Genomic DNA, 13694 nt, shown 5'->3' on the forward strand with positions numbered 1-13694 from the left:
GGTTGAATGACATGAACATTTACACTGGTGCTAAGTCTAATTCTAAGGTGTGGGGCTTCAAGGCACAAACATAGTAATACTAGGCTGTCTCACACTGCCAACACCCTGACTCAAACTACTGACCACTGGCTAACAGGATATTAATAATATGTCATCTGACATAATAGTGACTCTGCCACTGCTAATCCTGACTCACAGACTACTGACTCGCATGATATTAACTAAACTAAAGCAATACTGCTAGTCATCCAACTCACATACAACTGATTCTGCCCCCTCATAAATGCTAACTGTGACTTGTGTGCTTCTGACTCCATGGACTCATATGATAGTAACTTAACTGAAGCAAGGCTACTCGTGATCAGACCCACTTAATACTGACTTCAGTAACTGCTAACCCTTACTGACTACTGATTCAACTCTACTTATTAAATGACAACTTCACTGACTCAAAAAATACTGAAATATACTTTGATTTCACTGACTCACAGAATGTATCGTCCCCACAGCAACAATGACTACCAACCCTTTGACCACCAACCTCCTGACTCATTCAAAAGACTAGACTCCACTGACTCACAGACTACTGACTCCACTGACTCCTGAGCCCACCAATGCACCAGCCAGCCTTACCTCCATGTCCACCAACTTGTTGGATGAAACTTTGGCCTCCTCTTCTGTACTCCTCAGCCTGTTCATCTGCTCCTTCATCCTCACCATCTCTGTCTCCAGGATCTGTGCCTGCTGGGCTACCTTGGCCTGTAGGGACATACATGAGAGGTGGTCTTAGTTTACTATGTGTGTAAAGACATACATGACAGGTGCTCTAAGTTTACTGTGTGTGTACATTTGGCTTTAAAACTTTTTCTGATACTTAATATCGTCAAGTAATTTTTAGTGCCGTCTAAAATATTTGATAAGCTGTGGATGACCAAACTTTTTTTGTTTATGTAGCGACTGACTAAATGATTGCCCAAATCTTTTTACGCTGCCTACAATCCCTGTAATTAAGTGAATATCCCACCTTCCTTATGTAAACTACCAGCCTTCCCTCTATAATCATTAAGTCACCACCCTTCATTATGAAGAGAGTTCCCCACCTTCTCATCCAGCCTCTGCTGCAGCTCTATGATCTTGTTCTCCTGTGATGCCCCACCCCCCATGAAGTTACCCCCCCCCCCCCATGAAGATAGTTCCCCACCTTCTCATCCAGCCTCTGCTGCAGCTCTATGATCTTGTTCTCCTGTACCCCCCCTGCCCCCATGAAGACTTACCCTCTCCCCCCCCCCCCCCATATAAAGAGTTCCCCACCTTCTCATCCAGCCTCTGCTGCAGCTCTATGATCTTGTTCTCCTGTACCCCCCCTGCCCCCATGAAGACTTACCCTCTCCCCCCCCCATATAAAGAGTTCCCCACCTTCTCATCCAGCCTCTGCTGCAGCTCTATGATCTTGTTCTCCTGTACCCCCCCTGCCCCCATGAAGACTTACCCTCCCCCTCACCCATGTAAACAGTTCCCCACCTTCTCATCCAGCCTCTGCTGCAGCTCTATGATCTTGTTCTCCTGTACCCCCCCCCTGCCCCCATGAAGACTTACCCTCCCCCCCATGTAAACAGTTCCCCACCTTCTCATCCAGCCTCTGCTGCAGCTCTATGATCTTGTTCTCCTGTACCCCCCCCTGCCCCCATGAAGACTTACCCTCCCCCCCACCCATGTAAACAGTTCCCCACCTTCTCATCCAGCCTCTGTTGCAGCTCTATGATCTTGTTCTCCTGTACCCCCCCCCCTGCCCCCATGAAGACTTACCCCCCCCCCCCCCCATATTAAGACTTCCCCACCTTCTCATCCAACCTCTGCTGCAGTTCTATGATCTTGTTCTCCTGTACCCCCACCCCCACCCCAATGAAGAGTCACCCCCCCCCCCCCCACATATAAAGAGTTCCCCACCTTCTCATCCAGCCTCTGCTGCAGCTCTATGATCTTGTTCTCCAGACCCTTGTTGACCTGCTTGATATGGTCCACTGACTTGGCCTCCACCTGCAACAACAGATCCAGCACAAAGCTCTGAGACAGGTGAGAATATGGGGGTGGTTCTAGAGACACAAGCACCAGGAGAAACATTAACCCTTTGAGCCTGACAAGCCGGAAAACCAGCTTCATAATTAGGCATATATTTCCAAAAAGCCGGTTTTCCGGCCTGATGATCTAGCGTCATAGTCCTAGGGGCTGGTATACTGTCTTATTAAATATAATTAGCAGCGAACTGAATAAAACAGCGCACATGTCTTTTTTGTACAGGGTTATGATTCTAAAAATAGATTTTGGGGAAAAATAAAAGTGAAAGTGTTTGCAGTTTGTGAAATACATTGTCAACACACAAAAAAAAACAATTGGTTATTTTATATTATTTTATAATTATTAAATTTCCAAATCTTGCTGAATTGTTGTATGCTACTGAACCTTGATACCAAATTTGGCTTGATTATCTCAAATGGTTCAAAAGTTAAAGGCAAAGTTAGAAGCAGATAAGTGACAATTGGTTTGGGCCTGGGAGCTCAGGAAATGGGAGAAATTAGGCCAGGGAGGCCAAGGCTCAAAGGGTTAAGGTGGTGTGTCTGCTTTACACAACTGTAAGATTTGTTTCACTAGGACTTCAACCAACTTAATGTTTACTGCCTGGTATTCTCTTACTAGTATACAATGTCACATTTTTAAAAAATAGTCTGTGTGCATTAATCAGCCTACATCAGCTTTAGAGCAAATATTGCCAATAGCACCACAGCTTCAAAACTCACTAATGTTAAAATATTGGCATCAGTAAGTTACACAAAAAGAAGTTTATATCACTTCCAGGATTATATCAGAATGTAACCTACCACAGTTCCATATTCTCATGCTAAGGTTTACAGTATTGTTTTTTGTGATTTGTCCTTAGAGAAGCTATGATAACGACTAACTGATAAGAAGCCATGATCACTACCACATGAGTGTCCCACCCCCAAAAAGGTGTGACAGACAGGTGCCATACCTGTGACAGGCACCAGAGCCTGTGACAGGCACCAGAGCCTGTGCCAGGTACCAGAGCCTGTGACAGGTACCAGAGCCTGTGACAGGTACCAGAGCCTGTGCCAGAGCCTGTGACAGGTACCAGAGCCTGTGACAGGTGCCAGAGACTGTGTCAGGTACCAGAGCCTGTGCCAGGTGCCAGAGCCTGTGACAGGTACCAGAGCCTGTGACAGGTACCAGAGACTGTGTCAGGTACCAGAGCCTGTGACAGGTATCAGAGCCTGTGCCAGAGCCTGTGACAGGTGCCAGAGCCTGTGACAGAGCCTGTGACAGGTACCAGAGCCTGTGACAGGTACCAGAGCCTGTGCCAGAGCCTGTGACAGGTACCAGAGCCTGTGACAGGTGCCAGAGCCTGTGCCAGGTACCAGAGCCTGTGCCAGAGCCTGTGACAGGTACCAGAGCCTGTGACAGGCACCAGAGCCTGTGCCAGGTGCCAGAGCCTGTGCCAGAGCCTGTGACAGGTACCAGAGCCTGTGACAGGTGCCAGAGCCTGTGCCAGGTACCAGAGCCTGTGCCAGAGCCTGTGACAGGTACCAGAGCCTGTGACAGGTGCCAGAGCCTGTGTCAGGTACCAGAGCCTGTGACAGGTACCAGAGACTGTGTCAGGTACCAGAGCCTGTGACAGGTACCAGAGCCTGTGTCAGGTACCAGAGCCTGTGACAGGTACCAGAGCCTGTGACAGGCACCAGAGCCTGTGCCAGGTGCCAGAGCCTGTGCCAGAGCCTGTGACAGGTACCAGAGCCTGTGACAGGTGCCAGAGCCTGTGCCAGGTACCAGAGCCTGTGCCAGAGCCTGTGACAGGTACCAGAGCCTGTGACAGGTGCCAGAGCCTGTGTCAGGTACCAGAGCCTGTGACAGGTACCAGAGACTGTGTCAGGTACCAGAGCCTGTGACAGGTACCAGAGCCTGTGACAGAGCCTGTGACAGGTACCAGAGCCTGTGACAGGTGCCAGAGCCTGTGCCAGGTACCAGAGCCTGTGCCAGAGCCTGTGACAGGTACCAGAGCCTGTGACAGGTGCCAGAGACTGTGTCAGGTACCAGAGCCTGTGACAGGTACCAGAGACTGTGTCAGGTACCAGAGCCTGTGACAGGTACCAGAGCCTGTGACAGAGCCTGTGACAGGTACCAGAGCCTGTGACAGGTGCCAGAGACTGTGTCAGGTACCAGAGCCTGTGCCAGGTGCCAGAGCCTGTGACAGGTACCAGAGCCTGTGCCAGAGCCTGTGACAGGTACCAGAGCCTGTGACAGGTGCCAGAGCCTGTGCCAGGTACCAGAGCCTGTGACAGGTACCAGAGCCTGTGACAGGTACCAGAGCCTGTGACAGGTACCAGAGCCTGTGACAGGTGCCAGAGCCTGTGCCAGGTACCAGAGCCTGTGACAGGTGCCAGAGCCTGTGACAGGCGCCAGAGCTTTATGACAGGCGCCAAAGTTTATTACAGGCACCAGAACTTATGACAGGCACCAGAGCCTGTGCCAGAGCCTGTGACAGGTGCCAGAGCCTGTGACAGGTACCAGAGCCTGTGACAGGTACCAGAGCCTGTGACAGGTACCAGAGCCTGTGACAGGTACCAGAGCCTGTGACAGGTACCAGAGCCTGTGACAGGTACCAGAGCCTGTGACAGGTACCAGAGCCTGTGACAGGCACCAGAGCCTGTGCCAGGTGCCAGAGCCTGTGACAGGTGCCAGAGCCTGTGACAGGCACCAGAGCCTGTGCCAGGTGCCAGAGCCTGTGACAGGCACCAGAGCCTGTGACAGGTGCCAGAGCCTGTGACAGGTACCAGAGCCTGTGACAGGTACCAGAGCCTGTGACAGGTACCAGAGCCTGTGCCAGGTACCAGAGCCTGTGCCAGAGCCTGTGACAGGTACCAGAGCCTGTGACAGGTGCCAGAGACTGTGTCAGGTACCAGAGCCTGTGACAGGTACCAGAGACTGTGTCAGGTACCAGAGCCTGTGACAGGTACCAGAGCCTGTGACAGGTGCCAGAGCCTGTGCCAGGTACCAGAGCCTGTGCCAGAGCCTGTGACAGGTACGAGAGCCTGTGACAGGTACCAGAGCCTGTGACAGGTGCCAGAGCCTGTGACAGGCGCCAGAGCTTTATGACAGGCGCCAAAGTTTATTACAGGCACCAGAACTTATGACAGGCACCAGAGCCTGTGCCAGAGCCTGTGACAGGTGCCAGAGCCTGTGACAGGTACCAGAGCCTGTGACAGGTACCAGAGCCTGTGACAGGTACCAGAGCCTGTGACAGGCACCAGAGCCTGTGCCAGAGCTTACCTTGAGCAGCTTGAGCTGCAGGCGAGCCTTCCTCCTCCTGTAGTGGCTCTGGACCAGCACGATGCCACGCATGACCCGCCTGAACTTCTGGTGCTGGATGAAGGCCCGGACGTTCTTCTGTATGACCAGCACCTTGTGGCGGCGCAGCAGATCCATGTAGCGCTTCCTGGCAAACATGGCTCTCACGTGGGCCTAGTAGAGACAAAAACAATACCACCAGTCTTTAGAGATTCCCATCAAGGATAATTAGCAAATGTAAATATTGACTAACTAGTCTACTAGAAGATCAAATGGAGCATTAGAATAACTTGTATGTCTTCTTGTATCTTTTAGTGATTTCATTAACAGCTCTAACTTCTAAAATCTAAATCATCCCTTAACCCTTGTTGGGGTTGTTGGGGCACCACAGAGTGGAGTGTCTAGGGCTAGGTGTTGCATGGTGGAGCAAACCCTCTCCATGCCTTAACACAGCCGGATGCCTCCATCTAGGTGGCTCATCTTGGTCACAAACATGTGGCCATTGAGTTTTATCTAGGAATTCTTTGACACTGATATGTGACCTTTACTTGAAGGCCATACGGCCAATAATGTAGTGTTAGCATTAATTGTTTGATTTTCGGAGTTTTCTCTCCTAGATGAGTTGTTGTCTCCAGCTATCAAGACTATCTGCCCAGAATTTGAACATGGGACTTTTCGGTATAGCAACCATGAACTATTACCTAACCGACAACGCAGACCCTAGCTTTAACTTTAAGAGAGTAATTAAAACAAGGTTTACAAAAACATTATTCTTTGCAGCAGTTGAAAAAAAAACTTTCTGAGTATGGCTATCATTGGGATATTATTTCCATTAAAGAAATGCATCAAGATAAACTGTGAAATAAATACAACCTAATGAATGAAAGTAGAAGACAATCACCTGTAGTACAACAACAGCTGAGTGGATAGAGTTGAACTTCTGCCTCTGTCTGTAGCCTCTCCACCTCGCCTGGATGCGTATGGCTGCCCTGGTCTTGCGCAGGAAGTCTGCATGTCTGGCGGAGAACAATCATGACAGATAAATAAAATGTCTAATGTTGGTGATCTTATTTATTGTTGTTAAATATACAACAAAAAGTACTTTTAACAACAAAGAACAGAAAACTTAGTATTTTTTTAATATTCATTAAAATATAAACCCTTAGTATTATTTTTTAAAACAATTCAAATATCAACAAAAAAAGTCAATATTTTTAGCCAAGTAATTGATCATAAGCCCCTTCTGGTTTTTTTCTATACACTACCAACTTAAAAGCATGAATTAAACATTGCAATAAGGGGTCATCCATTTATGACTTCCACAATTTTTTTGGATTTCAGACCCCCCCCCCCCCCCGTGTGGACATCATAAATGGATGACCTTTAAGTGTTTTAAAAAAATTGTTTTGCCTATTTAAAAATAAATTCACTATATATAAGCAATCTTTACAACAGAATAATATTTATTTTATACAGAGATAGGAATTTGTTGCGTCTTTCCACGGAGCCCATCAGATATATCTGACAACTAGCTGCTCACCTCCTGGCCAACAGGCCACGGCCATATGTCTGCATGAGGAACACAGACCTGCACAAGCGCTGGTACTTGCGCCTCTCACAACAGCCTAACATTTAGACATCTGACAACTAGTTGCTCACCTCCTAACATTTAGACATCTGACAACTAGTTGCTCACCTCCTAACATTTAGACATCTGACAACTAGTTGCTCACCTCCTAACATTTAGACATCTGACAACTAGTTGCTCACCTCCTAACATTTAGACATCTGACAACTAGTTGCTCACCTCCTAACATTTAGACATCTGACAACTAGTTGCTCACCTCCTAACATTTAGACATCTGACAACTAGTTGCTCACCTCCTAACATTTAGACATCTGACAACTAGTTGCTCACCTCCTAACATTTAGACATCTGACAACTAGTTGCTCACCTCCTAACATTTAGACATCTGACAACTAGTTGCTCACCTCCTAACATTTAGACATCTGACAACTAGTTGCTCACCTCCTAACATTTAGACATCTGACAACTAGTTGCTCACCTCCTAACATTTAGACATCTGACAACTAGTTGCTCACCTCCTAACATTTAGACATCTGACAACTAGTTGCTCACCTCCTAACATTTAGACATCTGACAACTAGTTGCTCACCTCCTAACATTTAGACATCTGACAACTAGTTGCTCACCTCCTAACATTTAGACATCTGACAACTAGTTGCTCACCTCCTAACATTTAGACATCTGACAACTAGTTGCTCACCTCCTAACATTTAGACATCTGACAACTAGTTTGCTCACCTCCTAACATTTAGACATCTGACAACTAGTTGCTCACCTCCTAACATTTAGACATCTGACAACTAGTTGCTCACCTCCTAACATTTAGACATCTGACAACTAGTTGCTCACCTCCTAACATTTAGACATCTGACAACTAGTTGCTCACCTCCTGGCCAACAGGCCACGCCCATACGTCTGCACCAGGAGCACAGACCTGCGTAGACGCTGGTACTTGCGCCTCTGCAGCCAGCCCCTGATGTGTTTCTGTATCATGACGCCACACGCCCTCAACTTCTCCGCCCTCAGCTTCTCCAGGTAGGCCACTTGACCGGCACGGAAGAAAATCTTTGTCTTACCAAACCTGTACTTGTCCTCATCCTGAAGTCAAGTGGATCAATATATGGATAGACAAATGTGGATAGACAAAAGTGGATAGACAAACGTGGATAGACAAACGTGGATAGACAAACTTGAATAGACAAACGTGGATAGACAAACTTGGATAGACAAACGTGGATACATACAATATATTTTTAAAAATAATTTGTTATCATCAATTTCAGAACTAAAATCTAAAAAAAAATTTCAAACCATTGAAAAAAATGAAAAAAATAAAATAACTTTTTTAAGTTCTACTCCACTGACACAAATGGGTAAATGATACAATGTGATGAAATATTGTATGAGATAAGCAAAATTAATATGTAGTGTATTTTTTTTAAAGTTAAGAATCAGGTGATACATTTTTTTTTCCTTTTAAAATTTAATTCCACCCAATTTGTTTAGTTATAGCCTCCGTGTAAATTAAGTTAAGTAATTAAAAACTGTAGTACAGCCAGTGTTAACCCACTAGTTGTGCTATCAGAAGAAACCAAAACAAGACTCACACTAATTAGAGACAAGAGAATGGCTTCACAAGTTTTCCTCATGTCATTCTTCACTATATGCTTGCTAAGGGTTAGTTAAGTAATTAAAAACTGTAGTACAGCCAGTGTTAACCCACTAGTTGTGCTATCAGAAGAAACCAAAACAAGACTCACACTAATTAGAGACAAGAGAATGGCTTCACAAGTTTTCCTCATGTCATTCTTCACTATATGCTTGCTAAGGGTTAGTTAAGTAATTAAACACTGTAGTAAAGCCAGTGTTAACGAACTAGTTGTACTATCAGAAGAAACCACAAGACTCACACTAATTAGAGAGAGGAGAATGGCTTCACAAGTTTTCCTCATGTCATTCTTCACTATATGCTTGCTAAGGGTTAGTTAAGTAATTAAACACTGTAGTAAAGCCAGTGTTAACGAACTAGTTGTACTATCAGAAGAAACCACAAGACTCACACTAATTAGAGAGAGGAGAATGGCTTCACAAGTTTTCCTCATGTCATTCTTCACTATATGCTTGCTAAGGGTTAGTTAAGTAATTAAAAACTGTAGTAAAGCCAGTGTTAACCCACTAGTTGTGCTATTAGAGGAAACCACAACAAGACTCACACTAATTAAAGACAGGAGAATGGCTTCACAAGTTTTCCTCATGTCATTCTTCACTATATGCTTGCTAAGGGTTAGTTAAGTAATTAAAAACTGTAGTAAAGCCAGTGTTAACCCACTAGTTGTGCTATTAGAGGAAACCACAACAAGACTCACACTAATTAGAGACAGGAGAATGGCTTCACATGTTTTCCTCATGTCATTCTTCACTATATGCTTGCTAAGGGCTAGCACTCTGTATCTCTGGAAGAACTCTGGGTAGGTCCATCTAGAAATAGTTGCAAGGATTTCTATTAGCCTCAAATGTCTTTAACCCTTTGAGCCCTGGCCTCCCTGGCCTAATTTCTTCCATTTCCTGAGCTCCCAGGGCCAAACCAATTTTCACTTATCTGCTTCTAACTTTGCCTATAACTTTTGAACCGTTTGAGATAATCAAACCACATTTGATATCCAGACTCAGGATCAAACAAAAATGCAGCAAGATTCTGAAACTCTTTATTTTTTTTGCAATGTATGAAAAGAACAATGTATATAAAACGAACACATAATTATTATCACTTTTCCTCAAATCTATTTTTAAAATCATAATCCCGCACTAAAAAGACATGCGCAGTTTTAGTCAGTCTTCCGCTAATTATATTTAATTAGATGGTATACCGGCCGCTAGGAATATGACACTAGATCATCGGGCCGGAAAACCGGCTTTTCGGACATATATGCCTAATGTTGAAGCTGGTTTACCAGCCTGGCGGGCTCAAAGGGTTAAATATTTCATAAATGTGTCATGATAATTTCTAGAGTAATCCCATCTGAAGTAGGTTATGACTGAAATCATGGACAGTCAATTCAGCCGAGCATACAATCCTCACCTGGATGGGTAGCCCAGCATAGTGCTGTAAGAACCTCACCTGGATGGGTAGCCCAGCATAGTGCTGTAAGAACCTCACCTGGATGGGTAGCCCAGCATAGTGCTGTAAGAACCTCACCTGGATGGGTAGCCAGCAGCGCTGATCCTGATAGTCTCCAGAACACCACAAGCTCTCAGTTGCTCCACAGCTCTCTTGGGTTCAAACCTGATCAAAACAGTGTCAACAATAGAGCTCTACTTATTTATTCTAACTTTTCCATCCTTTTTTATTGCTTGGTTCTTTTTGCTTTAAGATAGCTTTTGTTATTTAATAAAATTAAATGATATTGTCTGCAAAACATCTCCGGCTAGTAAGACCATCAAATCCTAAACTATACAGATAGGACATTTTAATAACCAATTTCTAAACCTTTATCACTACCACACTGCCCTTCATTAAAAGAACTCAATCAATCCTTAACCCCTTAGTTCTATCACTGCCTAGCCTTACATGAACGCCTCCTTTGCATCATTAGGCTTGATGCACCTGATGTAGTGGGGTGACGTAGCATTCAATGTCTCCATCAGAGCACATAAGGAATCTCGGAACTGAACAAGGAAAAATAAAATTATTTAAAGAACATTTTAAAAGAAAAAGCTTAAAGTGTATTTTATTTAATAACTAAGGAATTATTTTTTGGGGAAACAAATTTTATCACTACTACTTTACCAGAAAAAATATTTGAAACTCATGAACTAACAAATTTTGATGAACTTTATTTTGTTATTACCTGTGAACCAACCGTTTTCTTATGCTGTTTACTGGCAGCTTTAGGCAAAAATTTTACCTGAACATAATTGTGTTATTACCTGTGAACCAACTGTTTTCTTATGCTGTTTACTGCCGGCTTTAGGCTGTGCTTTGACTGGCTGGGTGATAGACGTGGAGCGCCCTCTTTTATTAGCAGCAGCTGGCGCCCCTGGCTCCTCTTCTGTGAACAGCTCACCAACCAGCTCATACTGTGGGGGTAGGGCAACATTTATCAGTGGTCAACAGCTCAGTATTATAACATAGATCAGTTAGAAATGTAAAGACTAGGTAACCAACTTATCTTACATAATACCTCGCCTACCTACCTCACAACATACCACATCAAATACATCACCAGCTTACCTCCCTAACCTATCTCACTATCCTACCTCACCAGTGTACCTCATTAATCTACTTCACCAACCTACCTCACTATCCTACCTCACCAGCGAACCTCATTAATCTACTTCACCAACCTACCTCACCAACCTACCTCCCTAGCATACCTCACCAACCTACCTCACCAGCCTACCTCACCAGCCTACCTCACTATCCTACCTCACCAGCGTACCTCATTAATCTACTTCACCAACCTACCTCCCTAGCATACCTCACCAACCTACCTCACCAGCCTACCTCACCAGCCTACCTCACCAGCCTACCTCATCAGCCTACCTCACTAGCCTACCTCACCAACACTCACCAGCCTACCTCACCAACCCACCTCACCAACATCTCACCAACCTACCTCACTAGCCTACCTCACCAGCCTACCTCACCAACACTCACCAACCCACCTGACCAACATCTCACCAACCTACCTCACTAGCCTACCTCACCAGCCTACCTCACCAGCCTACCTCACTAGCCTACCTCACCAACACTCACCAACCCACCTCACCAACATACCTCACCAGCCTACCTCACCAACACTCACCAACCTACCTCACCAGCCTACCTCACCAACCTACCTCACCAACCTACCTCACCAACCTACCTCACTAGCCTTTAAAGTGTTGATCTGCTCCTCTAACACTGTGTCCCTATTCTTCTCCAAGAAGCCGTCCACCTGGTACTCCACCTGTCAGGTAATGAAAACCACAAGATATCAACCTTACAATATCTAAAGCTCCAACCTACCAAAACACCTGTACACCCACCTGTCAACCTTACAACATCTAAAGCTCCAACCTACCAAAACACCTGTACACCCACCTGTCAGGTAAACCACAAGATGTCAACCTTACAACTTCTAAAGCTCCAACCTACCAAAACACCTGTACACCCACCTGTTATCTATCATGTAATCCACCACCCATTAAACAATTGGACCCTAGACAAAAGGTCCATACCCCAGAGGTCAGAATAAAGAGACATTTTATAAAGCGGCTATATACATTTATACACCAGATGCTTCCCCGCTCCACAGAAAGTAAAGTAGTAAAGCTTCCTTTTCAAATCTGACGGTCTATGGGGCAAGTGAAGTAGAGTTCACTTGTTTCTGTGACCTCGGCATATGAAGAGATAGTGTGGTCAGCACTATGCCCAGCCACCTTTACTTTCCCTAACGTGAGTTAGGTAACCATCAAAGTTGGGTGGACTCAGGGACGGTCTACTGACTTGAACCCGGATTCGAACACGAGACTTACGGGTTAGCAGTCCAGCTCTCTACCGCTAGACCACTCCGTCCCACGCCCCACAGAAAGCCAATTGAAAAAAAACTAGTCTTCACTTTTCCTTAGAAATAAGTTTGTGTGCCATAGAGCCATTGCTTGCTGGTCACACCATTACACACATACAATAGAAACAAAACATAGCATGGTAAACAAAAATAGACTGATCCTTTGACCTACTACATTAGACTTATTCTTTGACCCAATAATAAAATGACATTAAACCATGTGAGTTAATCAAAATGGTGTACATTCACAAACAAATATGGACTTGAAATGGACTGACCCTGTCGGCAAAATGGTTGATGATGAAAGCAGATCTAGAGGTCCTGGGTTTGTCAAAGTGGTGTGACTTGTTGAGGTGCTTGTCATAGAGCTTCTGGCACCAATTTAAGTCTGAACCTTTAGGCATCTATGTACAGAAAACAAAGGGTTAAACAAACTCATGTGACTTAATCAGGTGCTTTTCACAGCTTTTGGCACCAATTTAAGTCTGTGTTCAGTATACAAAGGGTTAATCAATAAGATAAATACATTTCTTTCTTCAAACAACTACACATTTATTGCAAACTGTAAAGGGTTGTCCATAGATGATGTTACACCATTTTAGCAGAACTTACCCCTCACCTGCACCAACAGAACCCCTCCCCTTTCTATAATGATGTCACAAAGTTCCATTCACCTCATTAAACTTAACATGGATATAATGTAAATAAACAGGGTTTTCTAATTTTTCAAATAAACACATTGAAACGGCAATAACTCTTTTTCAACTTTCCTCCGCTCAAACTTGTCATAGATAATCCCAACAGTCTTAATCTGCATTGCAACCCTGTGTGCCATTTATGGATGACCCCTACAAATTAGCATAATCAACTTATAATCAGTCAATGTTTAGTACCAATTAGCATTTAATTTATGCAATAACTAAAGGTAATAAAACAAAGAAAATTTGGGAATATATTAAGGGTTAATAATAGATGAATGGTTAATATTAGACGAATTATAATGATAAAGCCAATTATAAAATGTAGAAGATATATTTGCTTTGTTTATATTTGGACAATAAGATGTGATATACACAACACCATTGCATTGCTTACATTTTTACTGATGAAGATTCTAACCCCTAGCAACTTGATTGGTAGATGCCTAAAGACACAACCCTGATAGAGATCTGGCACTTAAAACATATTCACCACACACC

The 13694-nt window shown here is 44.4% G+C and overlaps 1 protein-coding gene across 1 annotated transcript in view; it reads right to left on the reverse strand.

Moving 5' to 3' along the window:
• Window positions 1–13694, reverse strand: part of LOC131953717 (unconventional myosin-Va) — a 105998-nt gene that overhangs the window by 44264 nt on the left and 48040 nt on the right. The window contains exons 16-26 of the mRNA XM_059317049.1: window positions 12774–12899; window positions 11812–11895; window positions 10874–11023; window positions 10515–10612; window positions 10143–10229; window positions 9313–9424; window positions 7833–8044; window positions 6260–6374; window positions 5341–5532; window positions 1948–2037; window positions 634–759 (exon numbers count right to left, since the gene is read on the reverse strand). Coding sequence (XP_059173032.1) covers window positions 634–759; window positions 1948–2037; window positions 5341–5532; window positions 6260–6374; window positions 7833–8044; window positions 9313–9424; window positions 10143–10229; window positions 10515–10612; window positions 10874–11023; window positions 11812–11895; window positions 12774–12899 — 1392 coding nt within the window. The remainder of the gene's footprint in view (window positions 1–633; window positions 760–1947; window positions 2038–5340; window positions 5533–6259; window positions 6375–7832; window positions 8045–9312; window positions 9425–10142; window positions 10230–10514; window positions 10613–10873; window positions 11024–11811; window positions 11896–12773; window positions 12900–13694) is intronic.

Source organism: Physella acuta, unplaced genomic scaffold, assembly GCF_028476545.2.
Source record: "Physella acuta isolate Inbredline_101_S28 unplaced genomic scaffold, ASM2847654v3 ptg000943l, whole genome shotgun sequence".
NCBI lineage: Eukaryota > Metazoa > Mollusca > Gastropoda > Physidae > Physella > Physella acuta.